At 50.4% G+C, this 25,675-nt stretch overlaps 2 protein-coding genes across 3 annotated transcripts; one reads left to right on the top strand and one right to left on the bottom strand.

Moving 5' to 3' along the window:
- Positions 1-249: 249 nt before the first annotated feature.
- Positions 250-17,740, top strand: HDAC1 (histone deacetylase 1). Of its 2 annotated transcripts, XM_062594275.1 has the most exons (15): positions 250-386; positions 5,850-5,962; positions 6,397-6,514; positions 9,628-9,702; positions 10,886-11,024; positions 11,621-11,762; positions 12,743-12,835; positions 13,137-13,245; positions 13,428-13,568; positions 14,052-14,160; positions 14,258-14,388; positions 15,162-15,308; positions 15,571-15,619; positions 16,042-16,114; positions 17,418-17,740. In XM_062594275.1, exons 1-14 carry the CDS (start codon positions 338-340, stop codon positions 16,067-16,069), a joined length of 1,443 nt encoding a protein of 480 aa, XP_062450259.1. In that variant the 5' UTR covers positions 250-337; the 3' UTR covers positions 16,070-16,114; positions 17,418-17,740. The 2 variants fall into 2 exon arrangements, with proteins under 2 accessions (XP_062450259.1, XP_062450258.1); XM_062594274.1 differs by having other exon boundaries at positions 16,042-17,740.
- Positions 17,741-19,777: 2,037 nt separating this feature from the next.
- MARCKSL1 (MARCKS like 1) lies at positions 19,778-21,851 on the bottom strand. The gene is made up of 2 exons (XM_062594120.1): positions 21,695-21,851; positions 19,778-21,141 (listed from the first exon to the last, which is right to left on the bottom strand). Exons 1-2 carry the CDS (start codon positions 21,788-21,790, stop codon positions 20,518-20,520), a joined length of 720 nt encoding a protein of 239 aa, XP_062450104.1. The 5' UTR covers positions 21,791-21,851; the 3' UTR covers positions 19,778-20,517.
- Positions 21,852-25,675: the final 3,824 nt, after the last annotated feature.

Genomic DNA, 25,675 nt, shown 5'->3' on the forward strand with positions numbered 1-25,675 from the left:
TTTCTCCGTTAGCCTGCCGACCATTCCTCCCCCCCCGCTCTCCGGCAATGGTGCAGTCTGCCCTGGTCCTCCCCCCCCCCCTTCGGCCCCTCCTCGGCTGGCAATGGTACGGTCCAAGCACCCTGGCGCTCGATCTAGCCTGCTAGCTTCCTCGCGCCCGCTCTCCCTCGCCGTCGGGACTTTCTATTGGCCGGCTGGCGAGAGGGGGCGGGAAGCCCCTCCCCGATAGGCCGGCTGCCCCGCGGGGGCGGGGGCGCGGGGGGGCGGCGGGGCGCCTGGCCCCGGGGCGGGTTCGGTTGCGCGGCGGTAGGGTCTGTCGCTGTCGGGAGGCAGGAAAATGGCGCTGACGCAGGGGACCAAGCGGAAAGTCTGTTACTATTACGACGGTGAGGGGCTGCGGTGCGCCCTCGGAGGCGGCTACGGGCAATGCCGGGTTGGGGGGGGGGGCGCCGGGGCTGGGGGCGGGCGGGAGTCTGACGGGCCGCCGGGGGGAGGGGAGGCCATGGGGAGAGGGGGTGAGGGGGGGCAGTGGGGTACCGAGGGCCTGGGGGCTGGGCTGGGGAGCTGGGGGCTGCCCTGGGCGGTGGGCAGTGGGGCGGGGGGCTGCACTGGGGGATGGGTAATGCGGGCCCTGGGGGATGTGGGGGGCTGGGGCTGCACTGGGGGATGGGTAATGGGGGCACGGGGGGCCTGGGGGCTTCACTGGGGGCTGCCCTGGGGGGTGTGGGGAGCTGGGAGCTGCATTGGGGGATGGGTAATGGGGGGCCTGGGAGGATGTGGGGGGCTGGGACTGCACTGGGGGATGGGTAATAGGGGCATTGGGAGGCTGGGGGGCTTCACTGGGGGCTGCCCTGGGGATGTGGGGGGCTGGGAGCTGCATTGGAGGATGGGTAATGGGGGGCATTGGGAGGGTGTGGGGGGCTGGGACTGCACTGGGGGATGGGTAATGGGGGCACGGGGGGCCTGGGGGCTTCACTGGGGGCTGCCCTGGGGGATGTGGGGGGCTGGGAGCTGCATTGGGGGATGGGTAATGGGGCATTGGGGGGCTGGGGGCTGTACTGGAGATGTGGGGGGCTGGGAGCTGCACTGGAGGATGGGTAATGGGGGGCCTGGGGGGATGTGGGGAGCTGGGGGCTGCACTGTGGGATGTGGGGGGCTGGGACTGCACTGGGGGATGGGTAATTGGGGCTCTGGGACATGTGGGTGACTGGCACTGCACTGGGGGATGGGTAATGGGGGCACTGGGGGCCTGGGGGCTTCACTGGGGGCTGCACTGGGGCATATGGGGGGCTGGGAGCTGCACTGGGGGATGGGTAATGGGGGGCCTGGGGGGATGTGGGGGGCTGGGACTGCACTGGAGGATGGGTAATTGGGGCTCTGGGACACGTGGGTGACTGGTGCTGCACTGGGGGATGGGTAATGGCACTGGGGGCCTGGGGGCTGCACTGGGGGATGGATAATGGGGGCCCTGGAAGATATGGGGCTGGGGACTGCAGTAGGGAACAGATAAAGCAGGAGCGGGGGACATGGGGAGCTAGGGACTGCTCTGGTAGATGGAAGCCCTGGGGGACATGAGGGGCTTGGGGCTGCACTAGAGGATGAGTAATGGGGGAACTGGGGGGTGCGGAGGACTGGGGCTGCACTGTGGATGGGTAATGGGGACACTAGGGGGCTGGGGGCTGCATGGGGGATGGATAATGGGGACATTTGGGGGTTGGGGGCTGCACTCAGGGTAGGGAGATGGATTCTGGGGGTACAGACTCCTATAGACTAGGAGGTAGGGGATGGGTAAAGGGACATAGGCTGGAGGCTGTAGTGGGGCATAAGGGGGTCAGTGGGGGACACTGAGGGACAAGTAAGGGATGGGGACTGCATTGGGGGTTGGGGACACAGGGTTTAAGGCATGGATGGGGGCAGGATATATGGGAGCTGCAGTGAGGGGGGTTGGGAACAATGGAAGGCAGGAGAAGGGTTGGGGAAGACTAGGGGTCACAGGAAGGATGTAGAGAGCATGGGAAGGATGTAGGGGAGCACTGGAGAGCCTGCACGGGATGTGGGGTGTGTGGGAGGGATGTACGGGAGCACTGGGGGGGGCTGCAAAGGAGTTGAGTGTTCATCGGAGGGATGTGGGGGAACACTGGAGGGTGCAAGGGAAGGATGAGGAGCAAGGGAAAGATAGGGAGCAGCACTGGTGGAAAACAGGAGAAGGTTGGTGGAATAAGGTGGGGAGGAATGGAAAGCCAGGGCATTGGAGATGGGGTAGAAGTAGCAAAGGCTCTGAAGGGGCCAAGATGGGGAGAAGGGCAAGGGGCTGAGAGAGGCTCTGGGAGCTGTGCCAAGATGCTGAGGAAGTTTTTTTTTTGGGGGGGGGAGAGGATGGGAAGTGCTCAGAGAAATGCTGGAGGACAGGAAGGGTTAAGGGGTGATGAAGCCTGGGAGACATGTTAAGAGGAAGAGGCACTCCTGAAACTCTGTTTGGATCACTGGTGTTACTATCAAGCAAGGGACAAAAATGGAGACATTGGCAGCCAGACCAGTGGCTTGGTTATTTGTAGGGAGTTCCTGTGCCTAGGAGTATTGTTTAATTCCGACTCTAAACTTGGCCGAGTTGTAGACTGTGTTTTTTGCTTTGCTTTGTTTTTCTTTCACGGGAATAGAGAAACACTGCTTTCTGGCTATGTAATCATCCCATTGGGGTAGGCAAGTAATAGGGAATTAGAGCTGGCCAGATGTCAGACAAGGTAACTTGCATGGCTTCCCTACTCTTCCCCTGTAGTCTTTGAGAGAAATCACAACTGCGTCATCTCTGTGCGTGGTCACAGCTGCCTTTCCTTTAGCAGGGGGAGTCTGTGCACGTTTGCAACTGCCTCCCCTTTGGTGGGGAACTAGTGTTTTAGTGGTGGGTGAGCTGATTTTTATTGTAGTTTGTGATCACTCTTTGTGAAAGGTATGTAATTCTCCTCTATTTCATCATGATTTTTAGCCTCTGAAGTCAAATAAAAACTTTTTCTCAATATTTTTTCCTGTGGTAAGTGGATGTGTTCATTAAGGCAGTAAAGTGGGCTCTTTTGAACTGCTTTAGTGTGTGAGGCATACAGTGAGGGCATTTATTTTTTTTTCAAAATCTGAGTAATAGGTTTGTAGCCTGTAATGATAGCTGTACCAAGTCTCTGACTTAGCCAGAGTCTTCAGGGGAGTGTGGCAAGGAAGGGTCTGAATTAGGACTCCAGAGCAGTGAAACAGTGAGCCTGGTTTCTGTGGACCACTCTTTTCATTCCCAGTGCCGCGTACAACTGATCTCTGTCCAGTACCCAGCAGATCAAAATACAATGGGGTGCTGGTGCCATGGGCCCTAAAATGGCTGCTTCAAACTTGAAGAGTAGTTGTAGGAAGTGTCAGAATGCCATAGGTGTGCAAGTGGCCTGGGCATTGAAAGAAAATTGTGTGTCCAAACTGTGCCTTGTCCTTAGAATATAACATTTCCACAAAGAAAGCTAGTCAGTTTGTGAGCAAGCTAAAGTCTTTAGAGACAAAATATGATGTTTTAAACACAAAATAACTAGTCATCTTGCTTTAAAGTGCTAAATAGGTATGATTGTAGTCTTTATTGCACGGTAACGTGTAGGTAGCGTTATACTCTGCTGTCTGTAGCTGACCTCACTAATTTACCCTGGTAAAGTTTTAGTGCCTTGTTTCCACTGTGCTTTTATGAGGGGCTGGCAAGCATCCACTGTGCATCCTAGAGTGAGGGTGTGCTTTTATTGTGAGGGAAGGCACAATCCGCAGTTGTAGGAGACTGGCTTATGATGGTCTTTTTCTTATGAGGGGAGGTAAAGGGTGGAATAATCTAGTGCAATAATTCCTTAAAGGGAGGTCTCTGGGCTCTTGGGAGGCTGTTCTGAGTACTGGGTGGGTCTGTTCTTTGAGCATAAATTTCAAGTGGCAGAAAGATATTCTCCATTTTGGGATGGAGAAGGAAACTGCCATAGAGATTATTCCCTGAGTGCAGGGGAGAGTCTGGATGGGAGAGGAAGTCTAGGGAAAAAGCAGTCAGGTATCTTCATGGAAATTCTGGGAACTGCTTAGTTAGGATCTGAACTTAAAGAACAGTAACTTCTCCTGTAAGTCCCATGGTGGGGACTTACTTAACCCTAGTAGACAGGAAGAGGTATCTGTTAAGTTCACACATTCTTAATCTGTGCTGATGTGAACATACAGGCAAGCTGCTAAAAGCTGTAGGCTCATCTGCTGCTCTGTGGGAGTTCGGTGCATTACGTTTAGCAGAATGAACCCAAACAGACTCTGGAAGTTGGGGCTTGCCTGGGGCATTTCGTTGACAGCTTGCAGTAAAGAAGGCAGATGATAATTTCTCAAAGCTTTCTGTAATTTCTTATTTGTATTTTCTAGATAGGATTTTGAGCGTCTCTAGCTCTCCAAAGCTTGATTTAACCTGTTCTTAGCATAGACATAGTTGCTTCAGTAAAAAACATTATGGTAGACAAAGGACATCCATTTTCACTGTAGTGCTACGTGCAGTTAAACTTCAGCAGCAGAACCATGGGATTTGCACCATTTCATCTGCTTGACTGAAAACAGGGCCATATCCACATGAGGAGGAGTTACAGCTGTGCACTGAGAGGAAGTAGCAGTTTCTCCTGAATGTTCAGATTGATGATGAAATATTAATACTCCCAGCTGAGTCACCAGCCAGACTGGACTGGGTCTCTTTTTTTTCCTAAACTGAAAGTTGTAAAGCTACATGAACTTCTTAGTCTGGTTTCCTGAGAAAATGGGGCTTATGTGATATTGCTACTGTATGTGGCTGTCTGCATATTTCCTGCTTATGCCAACTTCTGAGCTTGTGCATCTCTTAAACAAATCAGATGAGGCAGAAATCTAAAAGTTAAATTTCTGTTAGTTTCATGAAAATAAGTACCCTGGGAGAGGAGAGGGGGGAAAAAACAACAAAAAACAACAACAAACAGTTAATGGCCCCTAGCGTGGGAGACTGCAGTACAAACTCAGCTTTTACTAGGTGTAAGAGAATCCACATGGGGAGATTACCTGTGAGACACATTTGTAGGAAGCTGGTGCCCATTAACCATTAACACTGGTGCCCAAAGAATAGCTATCAGAGTGCACCTGTGTGGGTGCACAGTTGATAGGGACTGAAATTCTTCTGATGTATTTCAAGCAATGATAAAGGGCAAAAATAATTGAAGCTGTAAAATTACAGCTATATTGTTTCTGCTTAGTGCAGGAATTAGCTACTTTGAATCCTATTTCTACTGAGTAAATAGTGGGAAACTGACCTACCTCGAATGTGTGATGAGTCACCTCTGAGCTGGGGTTAAGTCTCTGCAAGGACTACGGCTGCATTTCTCCAGTGAAATCTGTATGCTCTGTAAATGTGAGATATCATAAGTGGATCAGAGCCATCTTAAGAGGGTATTAGAGAATTGTCATTTGTAGAGTGAGGATGGGCAAGTGTGGTGCCCAAAGCTGCCCTGCCCAGGGGAAGCTGGAGCTCCCCCTTTTTAACTTCTGCAGTACAATTTTGGTTGCTCAGACTGTCTGTACCTGGAGTGCCTTTCCCAGAAGCAGCATTACAAACTCTCTTGTTTGGCCAAACCGTGTTTTACAAGTATCTATCTCATCTGAGTCTCGGTTAAAGTTTTCTGAATCTGAATTTAGATATGTGTGTGAGCAAGACCTTGTGAAGAGACGCACTACTGAAGGATGGATAAAATGACAGATGAACTGATGGCAGCTCTTGAGGCTCAGCTGTGATTCTGTTAGAAGGAATTCATATTTTCTTCCTGCTGTAACTGAATCCTTTTTGCTCCTAGGTGATGTTGGAAACTACTATTATGGTCAGGGACATCCAATGAAACCCCACAGGATCCGGATGACCCACAACCTACTGCTGAACTATGGCCTCTACAGGAAGATGGAGATATATGTAAGTATAGGGCTGGTCATGAAGAAAAATGTGTAGGAAAGGTCTTAGTTTACCTGTAAGGTTTTAGCTCTGATGCTTCAGACTGTCATGTTCTCTCTTGACAAGCCAAAGAAGAGATGTGGGGGGAAATAGTTGAGCTGATACATTTCTGCTTTTTTTCTACTTTCTTGTCGTGAGGTATTCTTTGCTGCAAATAAGCTTTGGAAACTGGAAAATGGCTGTCCTCCTTGCAACTTAAATGTTTTCTCTGTCTACATATATGAAAAGTTCCAGTCTCCAGTAATTCCTGCCTTTGAAAATCAGTTTCTCTTCTTTATTGCTGCTGTTTTGAGTTTTCTGATATTCCTGAGAGTAAATCTGAGATTGGAGATGGGAATTAGGGAGAGAGAAGAGACAGGTTTTCAAACAAACATTGCTTGCTTTTTTCCTTGCAGCGTCCTCACAAGGCAAATGCAGAAGAAATGACCAAGTACCACAGTGATGACTACATAAAATTTCTGAGATCTATTCGCCCAGATAACATGTCTGAGTACAGCAAGCAGATGCAAAGATGTAAGCTATGTATATATTGGTATAGTTTTTGCCAAATATAAAATTCTTGCTTCCTGGGTCTACTTTAGAGAATTGGGTTAAAAATAGTAGGAGGAAGTCCAGGAAACTTGAATATCTCCTAATTTATTTTTAATTTGCCTGGCAAATCAAGCATTTTAGAAATGGTTCTGTCTCTTTTGGCCTTGTGTTTTAATGGGAGCTCTTCTAAGCTATCTTCCTGGCTCAGAGATGTCCAAACTACTCTATTCATGTGCTGCATATACTTTGTGTCATTGCTTATCTTTAACCAAAAGATATTCAGGTGAGAAAGGGTTGTGATTCCCCCCTTCCCCCCCCCTCGTTAAAGAAGGCATTTGATTATGTCCAAAATCTGCAGTAGCACTGAAGGATTTTTCAGAGCCCAGAGAAGGGTTTGGAAATACAGGTCTTCTGAGTTGCATAGTGATAGCTGTCCACTTTGTCTGTGTTAGAGTGGTAGATTTTATGAGCTAATCTCTCATTCTAACTCCTTGAGTCTGTGAAAGTACTAAGAATCTCTTTGCAACTTTATTGTTAGAGAAACCTTTTTATGGCCTCTTTGCAAGGCTGTGCTGATGTTCTTTGCCAATTACTGTGCAGCAGATTAGGTTTCAAGCTAGTGTAGACAAATATGGAGGGAAGGTTCAAAGTTCGTTTAAAGAGTATTTTGATCATGCACACTGTAGTCTTTGAGAAGAAAACAGTTGTTAGCCCATGGAGTTCATTTATGTGAAGTAAGTGTAATATCCAAATTGGAAGAATTACAGGCTCAGGTCTGAAGCAGATGCACTTGAAAATTTGGTACAAACCGAAAGGGGCAGGATATTTAGGTGCAAGCATGTGAGAGGAATGGGTAGTATGGTTCATGAGTAATATATGTCAAAAGACTTCCTGCAGAAAATAGTATGCCTTAATGTACTAAAGTACATATTTACACAAACTGAACTGTTTACCCCTGAAGCTGATGTGGCTCATAAACACCCACTCTTCTCTCGCTGATAGTCAATATTTTCTGCACTGTGCTTTCATGGAAATGTTTTTACCCGAAGGAGGCAAAATATGAAAACTAACAAAAAACATATGGGAGATGGATCTTTTCTCAACAAGACCTGCAAAATACTAGCCTCAGCCTAGTTAGAGAACTAGCTTGGGAGGCTCAGAACAGAGATTAGCAGTACAGGAGACATGGTCATCACTCCCAAGTACAGTGGCAGGTCTCTGTAGCTTGCTTGGTGCTCTGACATCATTTTTGAGGAAGGAGTAGGTGCTGGGATTTCCCTAAGGATGTTCCCACCTTCTGTGTTGAGTTCTGTCTGGTCACTCCCCCAGACACAAAGCTCCTCACCTGCCCAGCGTAAGGAAGAAGGAGCATCTGTGCCTTGTATCTTGTATCAGAGCTTCATGCCTATAACTGAATGATCGGCTCCTGTTGCTGATAACCTCCCTTTATAGTGCTGGCTACTTTGAATGGCTTGGTGGGAAAAAGCCTATCTGTCTTCTGTTTACAAGAGTAGCAGCTCATACCTTTGCCAGGTATAGTAGAGGGAAGCCTTCAAGTACTGTCAGTGTTGCCCACAAAGTTCTGAGGGGCGGTAAAGGTAATGAGCAGAGTCTTTAATTTTATTCTGCTAATGCCTTGCTCTTTATCTGAGGCCTCGGGAAGGCTACTCTGTAACCTAAAGGGCAAGAAACTTAATTTGTTGTAATGGGAAGCGTGTAGAAATTGATGACTTAAATTCTTCTCACTTAACAGGAAAAGCTTCCAACCACCTCTTTGAATTAATTATTTCAACTCTGCCGCTTGCTGTGCCCTGCTGAAACAGTTGGAAAGGCAGGAGCAATTATTTCCTGCTGGGTCTCCTGATGTGTGCTGTCCATTTCAGATAACTCAGTCCTGAATTGAAACCATTTAAATTACCTTATCACACCATAAAATCTCTGTGGAGTCTATGTACTGAGGAGTTTCTCATGCTGCAAAGATCTGTGCTATTCGTTCATTTCTCATTAAGCATGGAAGAAAATATTCTACAGATGTTGTTCAAAAATACTGATCTTTTTGTTCGTAAAAGCATATCTTAGATTTGGTGCAAGTCTGTTGTTACCATTCTTATTTTTAATTGTGAAACTATTTACAGTGAAATTTATCCAGGCCAAAATGATAAGACTACCGAGAACTTAAAAGTTGACTGTCCAATATGAAGTAAAAGGAATATACAAAGTGTAAAAGAACAGATGTGGATGTAAATTCCTCCCTGAGTACACATAGTTATCCACTCTCTCCCTGCTTTCCTCCAGCAGTGCTGGCACTATTTGCTTTCTCAGCTCCGTGTCAGCAGTACAGCAGGAAGTGGGAGCAAAGATCTTTCCCGCTCACTGTGGTGAGTTTGGGTGGTGATATGGAGCTTAGCGTCAGCTCTGTAGTCCCCGAAATGGCAGCACACCCCCCAGCAGATGCAGTGCCCTAGCCCTTGGGCTGAAGCGCAGAGCCTGGGGGCTAGGCAGCACTGCTCCTGTGAGGTGTAAGCTACCGGGGACGTGCCCGGTTCTGTTTGTCGCCTGCGTGGGATTGCAAGGGACCCTGGCCCCCATTTTACACCGTTTGTGTCACGTGCCTCTGGTGACCAGCATGTGCTGCTGGAATTGAACAAAATACTGTAAATGTAAAGTCTCAACAAATGTCATTCAAGCTACTGCTAAGGATGTGTATCAGTGTTGTATAACAGCCTTTATCGATAGCATCTCTTCTCCACCCACTCGTTTTCCGCCGTGATTTGGCTGATTGCTGGGTCCCCTTGCAGCACGCTCCGGCAGGTGGCGTGCATCTCTCGCTGGAGCTCTTGGAACCTGCTTTCGTGTTTTCTGACAAAGCGTAGGAAAGTCAGGAGCGTCTTCCCTAAAGTAGCAGTGGTAAACCTTTTTGCCTCATTGGGAAATCCAAGGTTAATTGCATTAACTTTTTGTTACATGCATATGACAATTTGTTTGCTCAAAATGTTCCATAGCTTATCTGCTTGGCTTTTAAATCAGTTTGGTGGTACACGCTTTGCCATTTCTTTGTGGTTTTCTCTTACTAACTCTTTTGTATTCTTTTCAAGTCAATGTTGGGGAAGACTGCCCTGTATTTGATGGCTTATTTGAATTTTGTCAGCTGTCTGCTGGAGGCTCAGTTGGTAAGCTCACAAGTCATATGTGCTTCTCTTCTTCTCTTAAGCAGATGTATGTGATATATTTCTGTCTAGGCGAGAACTTTGTTGTTAACGGTAATGGAGAACTTGTTGAAGCCCTGTGAGCCTATTTCTGATTTCTTTAAAAAATTAGATCTGTATTTCTTCTCGTATGAGAAGGCTTTGCATATTGACAGATTCCTCTGCATTTGTTAAGCATATCTTCACTAGTCCAAGTTACTTCAGTGAATATATGAAATCTCTGAGTGATGTGACAGCACTGCAAATGATAACTTAAGAACAGCAATGAGAGTTTAATAAAAAAATCCGTGTGAGGCATCTTTCTTGTTCATAAAAAGCCTTGTTCCAGGTCAGTGTAATGTGGAAAGGAAAACTACTTTTTTGTTGCTTTTAACAAAAAGCCACTTGTCTCTGGACATGAGGCAAAATAAGATTGGAAGGGTTTCAGTAAGCTCTCTGAAAACTGGAACATCTAAAATGCTTTCACTGTTTTCAGATACTTTGTTGCAGAAAGACAAAGTATTGCGGAACTGTATTATTGTACATAGGCGTTAAAACTTTGTGGCTGCTACTCCCACAATGACATCTAGAAATTTTTATTTCCTGTAGCACACTTTAGCAGTTATACAAGTACTGACTACAGCAGTTTTTGAAATAGTTATGGTCTCTGGTCCCAAGGTTGTAGATTCCACAGAAAATATCATTTGTTTTGGTCCTGGGAGACTTGCAAAATTGCAGAAAGTTTGTGAAGGAGCTGGAGGAAGAGGAGTATTTCCTTTGCCTAAATGCATATTTTGTGAGGGCCTAAATATATGTTAGATAAAACCTTCCATTACAATTTTTGCTTGAGGCAATGAGAAATCTATACTACCTTCAGCTGCGACCCAAGCTGCAATGCTGTGGGTTCGTTTTTGCAGATTTTATGCTCTGAGGCACAAATGGGAAATGGTCAAAGCTTTGTGCAGGCAAAGTAGAGGCTGAATTTCTTTTCCCTTGCCTTTTGTTAGTTTGTCAAGATATGCAGTGTTTAAAACTTTGTGCTTTGCAAAATCCCCCCCCCCACACACACAAGCAATGATGTGATTGTAAAGGACCTGTGTTTTGCCCCTCAGTCTCTGTCATGAGTCCTTTGCCCTTCTGCTAATATTTATAATTCTTCTCCCTACAGCCAGTGCTGTGAAGCTGAACAAGCAACAGACAGATATTGCTGTGAACTGGGCAGGAGGCCTTCACCACGCTAAGAAGTCAGAGGCTTCTGGCTTCTGCTACGTCAACGACATTGTCTTAGCTATCTTGGAGCTCCTAAAGTACGCGCAGTACTACTTACCACTTCCATTTGTCCATTCTGCTGCATTTCCTCTGAGTTCTTAGCGTCTTCCCCCATAATCTGGTCCTTTTGTTGCCTTTGTAACTGTGTTTTCTGGGGAGGGTTTAATCAGATATCTTTTGGGATTCAATGCCCTCTCTCTAGAAGGAGTCTCTCCAGTTGTGGCATTGTGCTGTAGGCAGGTTTGGAGCATTGTCTGATTGCTTTTAGACCATTCTCTCCCCTCTCCCACAAAAAAGGGGCACTGCTGTAAGATGTGCCTGTTAGTTCCCACCCTGACAGTTTTATGCTCAAGGTTTGAGCATAAAACATGGAGTCTGTTGGTTGAATCTGCCTTCAAAGATCACTTGCAGCAATGAAGGCCACTGTTTTCCGTGATAATTCTTTTCCACTGCTGACCAGGCACATGGCCATTCTGCACACCTCTTTTGCTTCGACTGCAGAGAGACAGCTGGCTGGTAGCTGTGCAGCTGGGGGATTAGCACCATGTTCTTTGCTCTCCTCCCATTTGCTCTGGTGGTGAAGGCAATTTCTACTCTGAAGAAATGCAGCATTTTGACTCCCTTCTGATCCTAGGTATCATCAGAGAGTGCTGTATATTGACATTGACATTCACCATGGAGATGGCGTGGAAGAAGCTTTTTATACCACAGACCGTGTCATGACTGTGTCCTTTCATAAGTATGGAGAATACTTCCCAGGAACAGGTGACCTGAGGGTGAGAATGAACGCTTAGCAAAAAATTCCCTTGAAATTTGTTTTCTTCTATTTCTTTGTTATCATACTAATTTAACAAAAATCATTGTTCTGGATTTTCCTGCTTTAAATGTATGCTCTCAAAATAACATCCTTTTACTGAGGGGGAAATGTGTATATGTGAGGCAGCTGGCTTGACTCCAGAGTGGGTGCTTTGTTCCTGTGATCATGTATAGCCTGTACACTAGTAAAATCAGGAATTGAGTATCAGTCATTTGTCAGCTTCTGGTGTGATTGTGCTCAGAAGAGTGTCTCTGAAGATGGCATCTTCGTCATCTGTAGCTGCTTGCAAACTGAGTTTGGTCACAGGAGCTTTTTGGTGTATATTAATCAGGGAGTGCTTTTGTGTGTGTTGGTGTATCTTGGCATTTCCTCCTATGAGTCAATTCTGCACTTAATGAATCATGTGGTATTACCTGTGGCACTCTTTCAAGTTAGATACAGGTGTGGTTCACTTTGACTGCTGCGGTTGCCAGAATGCCCTTCTCAGGGTTGAAAGGTCCCTTATTATTTTACGCCCTTTTTAGTGTAATATGGAATTACATTCTTCTGATCTAATTCTTTTGCCTTTCACTTGCGAGTGATTACCTGTTGAGAAAATGATTGTGATGTAAGCTGAATGTCGAGGTGGTTGTTTCAGTCCCTTTTCTAAATGTAATCCCACAATACTCTCAGGCTTTCAGCATCTAGGTAGTGAGTTGAATAGTGAGGGCCAAATGCACCCACTTATGCCATGTTGCCATGGCTGTACCACGGCTCTGTTGGAATCATCTGACTCTTGTCCTTTTATGCCAAGACAGTATTTGTCTCAGAGAGTCTAGGCTTAAATTTGGATAACACTGATAGAATCCCAGGCTTCTATTTCTAAGTTGGCACATGTTTTGTGTGTTGCAGTTGGTTCTTTGGTGACCTTGTGGTCTCTCCTATCTTTCTTTCTGATAGGATATTGGTGCAGGCAAAGGCAAGTATTATGCTGTCAACTATCCCCTCCGGGACGGAATTGATGATGAGTCGTATGAGGCAATATTCAAACCGGTGAGTCTTTGCTGAGTGATTCTTTGCAGGGTGCTGCTTTGTCATCTTGGTGTCTTGGGGAGACGCTCTTTGGGGAGATTGTCCTCCATTGTAAGATTCTTCAGGGCTATATTCCTGCCTAACAATTGCAGCCTGTCATCTGTAGACTTCTATTTGTAAGAGCCTCAGTGTTATCAGTATAGGGGAGTCAACAGCTGTGCGAACACTAGGGATGTCTTCATGTTGCTTGCTGACATGGATATTACTGTGTTATTGTGACACTGTCCTATGGAGAGTGTTTAACAATGGATTTCTTGTTTAGGTGATATCCAAAGTGATGGAGACTTTCCAGCCTAGTGCAGTTGTCTTGCAGTGTGGATCAGATTCTCTGTCAGGGGACAGGCTGGGTTGTTTTAATCTTACCATCAAAGGTAAGAGTACAGCATTCACACAAAGTAGCCAGGCCAGGTCTGTGGTCTTGAGAGGCCGGAGCTTTGCAGTAGAGTGTCCGTGTTGAACTGGCATAACTAATATTGGTAGACTACATTGAAAGTTTTTTTTTCTTCCTTATGCCATAAAGTTACGATCTTTTTCCCCACTGCCTTTGCTACAGGTCATGCTAAGTGCGTGGAGTTTGTAAAAAGTTTTAATTTGCCTATGCTGATGCTGGGAGGAGGTGGCTATACAATCCGTAATGTAGCTAGATGCTGGACCTACGAGACTGCCGTGGCTTTGGACACTGAAATTCCGAATGGTAATTCTTCCCTGGAGTCTTTGAAGCAAGAGTAAGAAAATGACTATCTAGTGACAAAGCTCAGGGAAATTATGTTGCTGTGGGAGGTGTAACAACCCTGAGCTATTTCACTAGCTCTTGATTATTACTGTGGAAGAGTTTTTGGAAAACCTGATTTGTAGTAGCTGTTCTTGTTTATATTTTAGTCCTGTAGCTCTCACCTCCAGCAAAAAGTATCCAGCAATCTTGCTGTCTTACTGAAATAAGGCGGCCTTCTACTGAAAAGTTTTGTGCATGCTAATAGTGTTTGACTGCCAAGTGAGCTTTGACCTCACTGTTGCCAAGCTGTCTGCTTTGATCTGAGTTTTGCCTATGAGAACTTCAGCTCCTACCTCTAGGGTAATGCACTTGTCTGTATGTTGCACGGAAGGGCAGTGTGTATGTGGTATTTCACTACTGGTCCAGTGATAACTTGGTATTTGCTCTGTTTTGACTTTTCTGCAGAACTTCCATATAATGACTACTTTGAGTACTTTGGGCCGGACTTTAAACTCCACATCAGTCCCTCAAACATGACCAACCAGAATACAAACGAGTATCTCGAAAAGATCAAGTAAGTGTTTGCTTCTCTTAGTAAGATTGACATCTTTTGCTGGGAGCTTCACAGCTGTGGATGGCTGACGAGGTGTTCCTTTCTTGGCTGGATCTAGGCAACGTCTCTTTGAGAATTTGCGCATGCTGCCTCATGCCCCTGGCGTCCAAATGCAGCCAATTCCTGAGGATGCTGTTCAGGAAGACAGTGGAGATGAAGAGGAAGAAGATCCTGAGAAACGCATTTCAAGTACGTACTTGCCTTGGGCATGACTGCATTGCCTTGCTGGGAAACATGCTGTTCAGAGCCTGTGAGTGTCAAAGCTGAACAGGATCAGGAAGCTGGAGAGGTGCACAGGCTCTAAGCTGAGTTACTCTACTAAAGAGAAGAGGATGTATGATACAGATTTCTCTTTTTGACTCTGGAGTCCTTCAGTTTGAATCACCTTTGTGATTGATTTTATAAGATCAAGCCCTGATGCTAAGCTTTGCATGGCAGGTAGATTCCTCTCCCTTGAGGAAAAGGTACTTTTGCCAGCTAATTTCCATAATGGAGGAACCTAGGCTTTAATGTGAGAATTTAAACAATTACTGTGGATGCAGTGACGGAGTGCTTTCCAGAAGACTGGCATGTTTGATCCCAGAAGTTGCCTTCCACAGTGAAAATGCTGATTTTTATCAGCATTGGCTGATATAAAATAGATTGGCTGATGGCCTTTAGACCTGGCAGTCAGTCTTTCTCAGTGTGAGGTTGGTTAACCTGCCTAAGCTGTCAAGTCTAAACATCGCTCTGTGCCTAATCCAAGATCACATATGGCACTTGGATCTTAGGCATAAGCAGTCAAGAGTGATCAGTTAACAGATAAAGCAGGTAGAAAGATTTAAGTGTTTTTGTTGTGGCCTTATTGTGACTTAATTAGGCTCAGTTCATTCCAGTGTGTATATGTGCTTGGAGAAGTTAGGATTTGCTGTCTCCCGACTTCCAAACCTGCTGAAACAACCACTTGTCCCCTTCATTCTCAGTCCGCAATTCTGATAAGAGAATATCCTGTGATGAAGAATTCTCTGACTCTGAAGATGAAGGGGAAGGAGGCCGCAAAAATGTTGCCAACTTTAAGAAAGCTAAGCGTGTGAAAACAGAAGAGGAAAAGGAAGAAGAGGAGAAGAAAGGTAAGCATGAGAACTAGGACTGGAAATCCTCATAGTTCCATGGAAATTTGTCTGGTATGCATATACCTTTGACTCACTCGTTCTTTCACGGCTTGGGATGTTTGTTCTTTCTGAAGGACTGAGGGGAACTTTATTTTCAGATTTTTAATTTGGGCTTAAAAAAAGTCCTGGTCTAACAACCCCTCTCCATTTTCATGTCCTGTGTCCCTGCAGGCTATTTTTCTACAGCTCTGCTATATGTCTTTTTTTTTTCCTTTTTTAGATGAGAAAGAAGAGGAAAAAGCAAAAGAGGAGAAAGCAGAACCCAAAGGGTGAGCCCTATATCCTGGTATGGTAGTTAAATAGCTGCATTTGTATTTCCTTATGCATCTGCTTATGCCCATGTTGGGATGTTAATAACTTGCGGGGTCGAGGAGAGACATGGTTGTTTGGATGACTTTATCATGGGTTTGTGGAGGAAGGAGTTTGCATGCATAGAACAGCATAACTGATAAAGCACTGCAAGAGCCCTCAATGAAAAGGGCTTTAAAGTGCTGGGTATTCATTCAGTAACATTCTGCCTGTCAGCGATGCGCAAGTTTTAGATGAAGCTTGACATCAGAGTATGGTAAGTGTTTTTAGCATAGGCCATCTAAGCAGCATTCTTTGTGTTGTGGCTCTGGCCTGCTGTTGAAGCTTTGGCACAGCCTGAGTTGTTTGTCTAAAGCATATTCTCTACTGCTTGCTTTCACAGGGTGAAGGAAGAGACTAAATCTGCCTAAGATGGCTGCAGCTGGACAGTACCTGTCAGTGCGTAGTTATCATAGGTTAGCTTCTCTGGTTGCCTCCCATTCCACAGGATTTATATTTTATATATGTTTCTGTATATATTTCTATATAAATATATAAATGACTCAAGAACTGTAAATTATTCCTTGCTGCACTCCGCTGGGAGCAGATAGGGAGGATTCTGCGGAGTAGACAGACCTGCACTGCCCAGAATTGGTGACTGGGAAGTTTCACTCTTGCCTTCCACTGCCTCCTTGGTGTGTCTTTAAAAAATCACTTCCTTCCTTTACTTTCTCCTCTAAAATAACCACCCTTGAAAAATAATAATTTAAGTAGAAGTAGTATTTGCATTTCAGGTTAGGTGGAAAGATGGCCATGAAATTTTTGTTTGTTTGTTTGGTGGGAGATAGGAGTTCCCAAATGAAGCCTGTGAGAGACTGACTTTGGTCTTCAGTCTGATTCCACCGTGGCAAGTAACTGCAAGCTGGTGCCACTTCTCAGGGTCAAATAATGCAGTTCTTGAATAGAGTTGGCTACCTCCCTGCAGCAAACTTGTGGAAAGAGATGAAGCAGCTTAAAAGCAGATCTGAAAAGTGCTTTAGTGAATCAGCCCAAGAGCCCTCCAGGTCTAGATCTGGAAAATACAAAATGAAAATCACCCTGATGTGGTGGTTAACATTTTCCACGATCTTGCAGATCCAGTCAGTGTGGCAGCATTATGCAGCTCAAGTAAGAGAACAGATGAAAGTTTTATACATTATTTTTTTTTTCTATACCAATGCCCCTCTTTGCAGGAGGAGGGAGGGGGAAGCGAGTTACTGCCCGTTTGGCCTCAAACTTTGCTTTCCCTGCTTGTTCTGCCCTTGGCTACACATGTTGTAGTGTGCTTTCTCAGTACTAATCTTTGTCTTAGGCTGAAACCACTGCAGAAAACCCCAAGTCATCTAAAGCCCAGACCACACAGAGCCCAGTTGAAAACTCTTGTCGACATGGGTCAGTCACTGAAAAATTCTCTGAAGTACAAATGTTTTCAAATTGAGCCTTTTCTCTCTCTTGCTGTCAAGGCCAGTAAATGTGGAGAACCTTTTTATCTTGCAGTCTGAGCTGTTATCTTTACAGGGAAACAGCAGATGGGGCTCTGTACTTTTTTATAACTACTCCTCTTCCTACTCCCACACATTATCTCACCCCCAAAGGTCTTTTGTGACCAGAACTGGCCTTTTTCTTGCATCTCACTTTTTACAGTTGGTCGTTAGATGAGCTTTCTGTGAAATGCTTTGCCGAGCTCCAGATTTGCAGAAGTTTTGCAGGCAGTTTTGACTCGCTGCTCTCCTTTCTCAGGGGGATTCCTCTGTCCACAAGAGGATCTGCACCTCCCACGGAGCGCTGCTGAGGGTTTCAACTCTAATAATGCTGCTAACTTAACACAGGTTATTTTTTAAATGTTTTATTTTTTTAAATGCTTTTTTCCCCCCTTTTCCACCGTGAGTTTTTTAGTCTCTTTAAATCTGAGTGACATGTCACTCCTGCTCTTCAGTGTTTGTATGTGAAACAAGAGAGATCAGTGTATCTATCTTTGTGTCTGGGGGGAAATATTGTGGTTTTTTAAAGATGCTTTTATTTTGAATTTTGAGAATCTTTGTAATAAAACTGGTACATTTCTATGGTTGGCGTGAGTTTGTACTGCTTTCTGCAGAGAGGAAATGTTAGGTTAGAGTGGGAGTTCAGTTTGTTTTCAGTCATTACTGGAAAATGGTGCAGTAGCTTGATCATGATCATGATGTAGTATAGATTCCAACAAAAACAAACAAAAAAAGACAGCTGAAGTGAGGCTTTGGGGAGAAAGGTGAGACATAATTATTCCTCTCCCCCCCCTTCAAGAAGGGGGCTAGATATGTTGGCCAAAATTGATTCATCGAAGCCTATTGCATTTTATGTGAAACATACTCTGTGCTTCATGTAAAAGCTTGCTTCAGTTCCTTTTGTAGACTTTTCTCCACTTTATAAAATAGCCTTGAAATTATCCTCATGACTTTTCTCTCCGGGAAAGGTAAGTGGAAATGCCATCGGTTTTGTTTGCTCACATCTCTTCCACTAAGGATTACAGGGTCATTCTTTTCTCTCCTGCCTAAATTACGTCTGGGTTTGCATCCGGCAGCGTTGCTGATGATCACTGGGTTTGCGGTTTGCTCAGAGTTTAGTACTTCATGCAGCTGACTCTTGCTTTGAAAGCAATGCCAATCTGGAAATAGAATCATTAGTTATGGGAAGGGAGCATTTTTTGGATGAACTTAAGTGCTTTCTTTCTGCTATTGAAGTGAAAAAGTTTCTTTAATGAAATTAGGAGCAGGTTAATTTTGCCTTGCAAACTGCAGGCTAAAGGTTCCTAAGCCACATCTTCTGTTCATGTGGTTAAAAGAAAAGCTTTGTGTGGCACCGTTGACTTTCATGGCTGTAATAATACTCCAGTATGCTTATTCTGTCTTCATATAGCAGACAATACTCAGAAGAGCTCAGAATGCTCTTCTCTTTCAACAAAAATAACCGTACAATTCAAGTCCCCCCCTGCCCCTGTGCCACTGCCGTCCCTCTCCTCCCTGTTTCAGCGGTTCTTAAAATGGCTGCCGCGAGGCCGTGGGTGCCGAACACGGCTCGCCCTCTCGGATGCGCTGAGCCCGGCAGCTCAGCTGGAGCGTTCTGCAGCTGCGCCTAGCACGGCGCGCAGAGCCATCCTGCAAGCTTCGAAATGCTGTGCGGATCACATCGCCTCTGTTTAAAGGACCAGCTTTGGCCCCTCAACTGCTGAATCTGGGAGCAGGTCCCTTGCTTTAGGTTTGCACCGTTGATGGGATGTGCTGCATTAAACTGAGATTCAGACCACTTCCATCTACCTCAAGAGAGGCTACAAGAGAGCATTTCTCTTCCCTGCACCAGCCTTTAGCTTACCAGGCATGGTGCCAGCAGTGGGCCTTACTTCTCTCTGGACTCCTCTTTGCCAGCTGAAATAGCAGAGGCAGCTGATTGATCAGGGAATTAGAACTAGGCCACCAACTGAAAGAGACTGTAAACTATTGCTACAGTCAATAAGCTGGCAGCAAGAGCTCTTAATGAGGCTGTAACCTTCATGCTCTGAGCTGCTGCAGTGGGGTAGTGCTCCTGCCCTGGTTTATGCCTAGCTGGTCTGTAGCCCTGTACAGATCACAGTAGAAATGCTCAACATACCTGCTTTGCCTTCATTTTTTTTCTTTGGAAGTGAATCTTCCCTCCCAGTGCTTAGGAGGATGCAAATAGTTACAATCCAGCATGTCTCTTTAGGAGAGAGCAGATTTTATGCTGAGGCTTTTTTCTAAAGGATCTATGCATTAAAAAAGAAAAAAATACTGAGAAACTTCATCTAGAAGCCTTTGTGGGAGGTGAGCCCACTCTTTACTCAAAAAGGCCCATGAGAAGTTCGGGTAGACCTCTAAGAAAGCAGAGGTCTGGAGCAGCTAGATGAACAGTGATCCTAAGGTAGTGGCAAGAGGCTTGTGTGAGAAAGTCCTTTGTGGCTGTAGCTCTGCATCTGCTGCGAGTCAATTAACTGCTAGCAGAGCTTGGGCTAGAGTGATTAAATGCAGCAGCTGGTGAACTAAATCAGCAACTGCTATCTTCACTGGCCCTTGTTTGGCATCCGGGACAAGAAGGACTCAAGCTCACCCATAAAGGGGTCACCATTTATTCCTTTCAAATGTTACAATAAAACCCATACAGCTTTTTTAGGAGTTAGAAAATTGCAAATCAAGTGTTTTGGCCATTAAAAAATTATTTACAGAGAAAACAACAATGCTTCACATTATACAGCTGGCATACCCCCTCCCTCCACCCCCACACCCCAAAAGTTATATCCCTTAGAAGCAGAATTAAACACAGCGGACTTACAAGCTTTATGGTTTTAAGCCAATAGTAAGACATTATAAAAAACTAGCCAGATTAGCTTTTAAACCATTGGTTTCTATAAAAAGCACGAAATACTTTAAATGAAGTCAGAACCAGGAATGTGAACTGAGAAAAAGAATCCGTTGAACAGTCACTGGCTTGCTGGGCTTCAAAGGCTGCTTGGAAGATAGTGAGAACAGTCAGGAGGCCAGCAGAGATACCAGAGCATGATGTAAAAATCTGGGTTCTTATCAAACTGTAAATTCCAGTTATGTCCAGGATAGTCTTCCTCCACAGTTTTAAAGGATTCAGGTAAAACTACTCCAAGTTGTAGTGATGGTGGTGGGAATCCAGACCAGTTTTCTAACAGGAGAGGGGAAGAAATAACTTGGGGTCAATTTTAGAGAGCGTTTGTCAGTTCTACGTTGAATACGGAAGGTGTGTGGGCAAGGCAGCGAGTCCGTGGTGTTACTGGGATGAAGAGGATGGCATAAGAGTCTTAAGTTAGGACAATACCAAGTGGGCTCTACTCTTCCTTCTGCTCAGCTGCTGCAGGAGTTGTTGTAGGCTCAGGCCCTGCAGGTTTTGAGGGCTCCTCTGGTTTGGCTGTATCTCCCTGGCTTTCCCCTGGCTGCTGCTTCTCTTCCTCCTTGGCTTCCCCTGCTTCTGCATCCTCCCTCTTGGGCTCAGCTTCCTGCTGCCCATCAGCAGCAGTACTGCTCTCCCCTGCACTGCCCTTCTCCTCTGCTTTCCCTTCCTGCGGAGGAGCAGTTGGCTCTGTGTCGCTCGCGGAGCAAGCAGGGTTCTCCTCTCCCTTGGTGTCTGCTTTGCCTTGGTCCTCAGTGGGAGAGGACACAGAGGAGTCCCCAGCTTCTTTCTTGTTCTTCCTGAAAGAGATCCCGCTCAGCTTGAAGGACTTCTTGAACGAGAACTTCTTCTTCTTCTTGGGGGTGTCTTTGGGGGCCGCAGTGCTTTCGGGCTTAGCCTCCCCGCCTTCGGCGGCGGGGGCAGGCTCGATGGCGTCCCCGCCGCCCGCCTCGCCCTTGCCCTCCTCCTTGAGGGGTTCAGCAGAGCCGTTGCCGTTCAGGGGCGCAGCCTCAACGCCCACCTTGGGCGTCATGTCCCCGTTGAGCCTCACGTGGCCGTTCTCCTGCGGAGAGCAGCACAGCACCACGTTAGGCGCCGCGGGAGCCAGAATTCGGCACCCCCTCGTCCAAAAATAAATAAAAAAGAGAAAACCACCCCAAACCCACCCATTCTGCAGCCAGCGGTGGCGCGGGAGAGGCTTAGCCGGGAAAGCCCAGCCTGCGTGCACGGCGCGGGGGCTGCGCCGCGGGGAGCGGGGTGCACCGAGCCGGGGCAACGGGGGTGGATATGCACCGAGCCGGGGCAACGGGGGTGGATATGCACCGAGCCGGGGCAACGGGGGTCGGGTGCAGCAGGGGGGGGGTCGAGCTGTGCCACCACCGGGCGGCGCCCGCGCTCCACGCCCGGGGCCGGGGCGGGGCGGGGCGGCGGCGGCCGGGGCTCCGCCGGCGGCGCCCCCGCCGGGCACCGGCCGCCGGGGGGAAGCGGCCCCGGGCGCAGGCGGCGCCGCAGCGCCCGGTGCGCGGCCGCGCCCCGTCGAGCCGCCGCCGCCGCCGCTTTTGTCCGCCGCGGCGGAGCCCCCCCCCCCCCGCGCCGCCCCCTCCCCGGGCACCTACCTGCCCGTTGGCCTTGGCGGGCTCGGCGGCGGCGGCGGGCCCGGCCGGCTGGGCGCCTACCTCCGCCTTGGCCGCCTTGGAGCCCTGGCTGCCCATGGTGCGGCACGTCGGCGCGGAGCCGGCAGCCCCGCCGCGGCGCTGGGCTCGGCGGGCGAGCGGCGCCGAGAGGCAGTGGGCAGAGCCCCCCGCCGCCCCGGTAATAAGGCGCGGGGCGGGGGCGGGCCGCCGTCGAGCCCGCCCCGGGGGCGGGGGCCGGCCGCCACCGCCCCGTCGGGGCTGGGGGGTTTCTCCCGGCCGCGCTTCTGCCCGCCCCGGCCGCGGGCGACGGTGGGGAAGGGCAGCGGGGGCAGCTCCCTCAGCCCCATCACCCCCGGGGGGGGGTCCCCAAGCCCGTCATCCCCGGGGTGCAGCTCCCCCAACCCCATTACCCCGGGGTGCAGCTGCCCCCGACACCGTCACCCCCAGGGTGCGGCCCTCCCCACCCCATCACCCCAGAGTGCAGCTGCCCCCAACGCCATCGTCCCCCAAAGGGTCCCGCGGTGCCGTTCTCCCCACCCCCACCAGCCCCAGGAGGGTCCCGCCGCAGCTGGCAGGTTGCACCAGGGGTTGTGCCCTGCCCTTGGCTCCGCTGCTCCGGGTAAGGTTTTCCCCTCCGGCTCCTCCTCCTCCTCCTGCCTGCTTTCCCGGAAAGGGAGAGCGCAGGAGAAAGGGAAGTTGAACAAACCCAAATGGGTGCCACTGCCAGAGGGGGGCCTGCGCCTTCCCTGCGCCTTCCCTGCGCCCCCGGGGCGCAGCGCGGGCGGTCGCTGCGGGCCCTCGCTCCCAGGGGCATCGAGCTCCCGGGCGCCCGGCCGGGGCCGCGGGTGCCGGAGGCTCCCAGCACCGAGGCCCGTTTGCGCCTCTCTGAGCGGCACCGCTCCCCGCCGGCCTGCGGCGGGCCAGGACGTGCCACCAGCCGGTTGCCTCGGTGCCTTTCGGGAAGGGCCGCGGGCCGGCGCCCCGGTCGTGCCGAACCCGCCGGGGCGAGCGGCCGGGGTGCCCGGCTCCGGCGCCCAGCTGCGCGCCGCGAGCTACGTGCAGGATCAAGGCCAGCGTCTCCGCGGGGAAAACAATGCGCCGCTGTGTGCGCTGCGCCAACAAGGTCATGTTTTGTCTCTGGCCTCCCTCCCCCCCGACGCACATCATCTCACCCCCGTTAGAGCGAAATTTCTGTGTTAATTAAAACAGGCGGCATCTTCCTTATTGACTTTTGGTTGTCAGTTGATAAAGCCCTTTGAATGGCTGCTCCGCGGCTTCTTGCTCGTCCGCCCGCTCCTTGATCCGCGTGTAAAATCCGGAGTTGCCCAAGCGCCCGTCAGGGCTGTGGATGGAGCCGCGGAGGATTTGCCAGGCTGCCAGGCGCGCGCGTTTGAGCGTGGCGAGGCGCTCGCCTGCTCTGCGGAGGGCGCTGGCCCCGGCTCGTCCGTCGCGCCGGGCGATAAACCCGCCGCGGCTTTCCGGCTGCTCCGGCGACGGGCGCCGCGACCTTCCACCTCGGAGGAGCCCCCGGGCGCCTCGTCTCGCTCGGTCTCGGCGCCTCGCGAAAGCGCCCTAAGGGGTGGGTTTACAAACAGCCCCCGGTCCCCCGTGGATTTCCGAGCGCGTCTCCTCTCCCGAGGGGCCGCTTCCCCGGCAGGCGTCCATCCGGCGCGCGCCGGCATCGGCAGCGCCGCGAGTGCTCGGCTGGGCCCGCGCCGCCTTCGCGCTGGCAGCTGCTCCTCGCGGGCTCCGCGGCCGGCTCCCCCCCCCCCCGCGGCGCCTTCCCTTCCCGGCTTTTAGCGGCAAACTGGCTGGTTTGCGCCTCCGGCTGCTGCTTGCCGAGGACGGGCCGAGCCGGGGCCGGCTCCGCGGGCGCGGGGCGGCCGGCTGCGGCTCCGGCGCTGCGGCTGGCCGGGAAGCACCGGGGATTTGCAGGGTGCAGGCAGAAGGACAGATTACGGGTCCATCTGCGTTGCTAGCAGATGGACAGGCAGACAAATCTGTCTGCCTTTCTGTGCACTGCTGCTGCCGCCGCTGCCTGGAAGGCCTCAGGGATGAAAGATCTTTGCTGATGTTATTTTCCACTTTGCAGACCTACTTAAACTGCTGCTGATTATTAATTTATTGGGTGTTAAGCACTCGTCGTCTGCAAGATGTGGCAGCAAACGCAGCCCCTGCGCGAGGCGGCTGGGTTGGGGGGGCCGGAGCAGTTCACGGCCCGGCGCCCTGACCCCGCTGCCGGTCACCCGGCCCCAGCAAAGAATTAATGCAATTATTTTTTTGTGCATCCAGAGCCGTTCATGGGTGTCCGATCGGCTGCTCTGGGCGCTCGACCGAGTTAGCGGAGGCCCAGCCAGGGCAACCCGCGACGCTGGGAAAAAAAAAGCAGAGGGATTTCCATATCGATTTAAAAACAGTGGAGGAATTAGCTAATTAGCTCCCCCCGGGGAGAGACGTGCAGCAGGGAGAGCGCGGGGCCAGGCAGGGCAGGGGGACGAGCGGGGCCGGCGCGGCGGCGGCCGCGGGCTCTTTCCGGCTCGCTGCGCCAGCCGGCGGCGGCGGCCTCGGAGCTCTCGCTCACGGGAGCCCCCGAGCGCTGCTGCCCTGGGAAAGGCTCCCGCCCGGGGCGGCTGCGGCGCGGCGCCGGCTCCCCATAGAAACGCATAAAAGGGCCCGTTCTTGCCTTCGCCAGCGGCCCCGGCGGTTTTGGTTGTGCAGATCCCATGGCAACCGGAGCCTTGTGTAACCACGTTTTCTATTTCCGTGCCGGCTTTTCAGCTCGCCGAGGCAGTTCTCGCGCCCGCCCGCCCGTCCCGCCGCCCCCGCCGCCGCGGCCGCGGGACGCAGGGCCGAGCGGGGCTGCTCCACGCCGCCTTTCCCAGGAGCCGGGCTCTCCCGATCCCCCCCCCCGGCACAGCGGGAACTCGCTGCAGCGCTGCCGCCCGCGCGGGACGCTCGCCCCGCGCACCTTATCATCGCCCTTGCGCCCGCCGCAGGCTGCGGCTCGGCGCTGATAAAGAGCTGCCCGAGCCCGGCCGAGCCGTGCGCTGCCGGTTCGGCCGCGTTACGGCGGCAGGCCAGCTGCCAGCGGTGAGCTGGGCAGGAAAGGGGCTGCGGCAGCCAACTGGCAGCGGAGGCCGGGGGGGTGGCGGGGCTGCCGCGGCCGGGGCTGCCTCCCCGCCGCCGCTGGCAGGGTCCCCGCGGCCGGGGGCTGAGCGGGGAGCATGTTGCAAAGCCTCCTTCCTCCTTGAAAGGGAAGTGCATAATGAAAACAAAAGCGACTCTCGGTCCAAATGGAGCTTTTCCCGTTCCGTTTCCTCCGGAGCCGCTGGCGGAGGGGCAGCGGGAGCGTGTCCGCACGCTGCCCGCCGCCGGGCCACAGGGGGTTTGGGCAGCTCCCCATCGCACGGCGCTCGCTGGCTCCAGCCGTGCCGCAGGGAAGGCGCCGGGGTTGCAGTGCAGTCCTGCCGGGGCAGAGCCGGCTCGTGGCACCTCGGTTGCTCCTGTTCAAGGACCTTGGGATTAGGGGTGTGCACGCACAGCGGGCGTGGGTCCAAGCTGTGTGTGCATGGGCGGTGTGCATCCAACCTGTGCACGCACAGCGGGCGTGGGTCCAAGCTGTGTGTGCATGGGCGGTGTGCATCCAACCTGTGCACGCACAGCGGGCGTGGGTCCAAGCTGTGTGTGCATGGGCGGTGTGCATCCAACCTGTGCACGCACAGCTGGCGTGGGTCCAAGCCGTGTGTGCGTGGGTGGTGTGCATCCAACCTGTGCACGCACAGCGGGCGTGGGTCCAAGCCGTGTGTGCGTGGGTGGTGTGCATCCAACCTGTGCACGCACAGCGGGCGTGGGTCCAAGCCGTGTGTGCGCGGGTGGTGTGCATCCGTCCTGTGCACCACGTCAGCGTGGGGTCCAGCGTGCACACGGCGTGTGAGCCGCCCTCCCGTTTCTGCCCGGGCAGAA

Source organism: Rhea pennata, chromosome 23 (assembly GCF_028389875.1).
Source record: "Rhea pennata isolate bPtePen1 chromosome 23, bPtePen1.pri, whole genome shotgun sequence".
NCBI classification, from domain to species: Eukaryota; Metazoa; Chordata; class Aves; order Rheiformes; family Rheidae; genus Rhea; species Rhea pennata.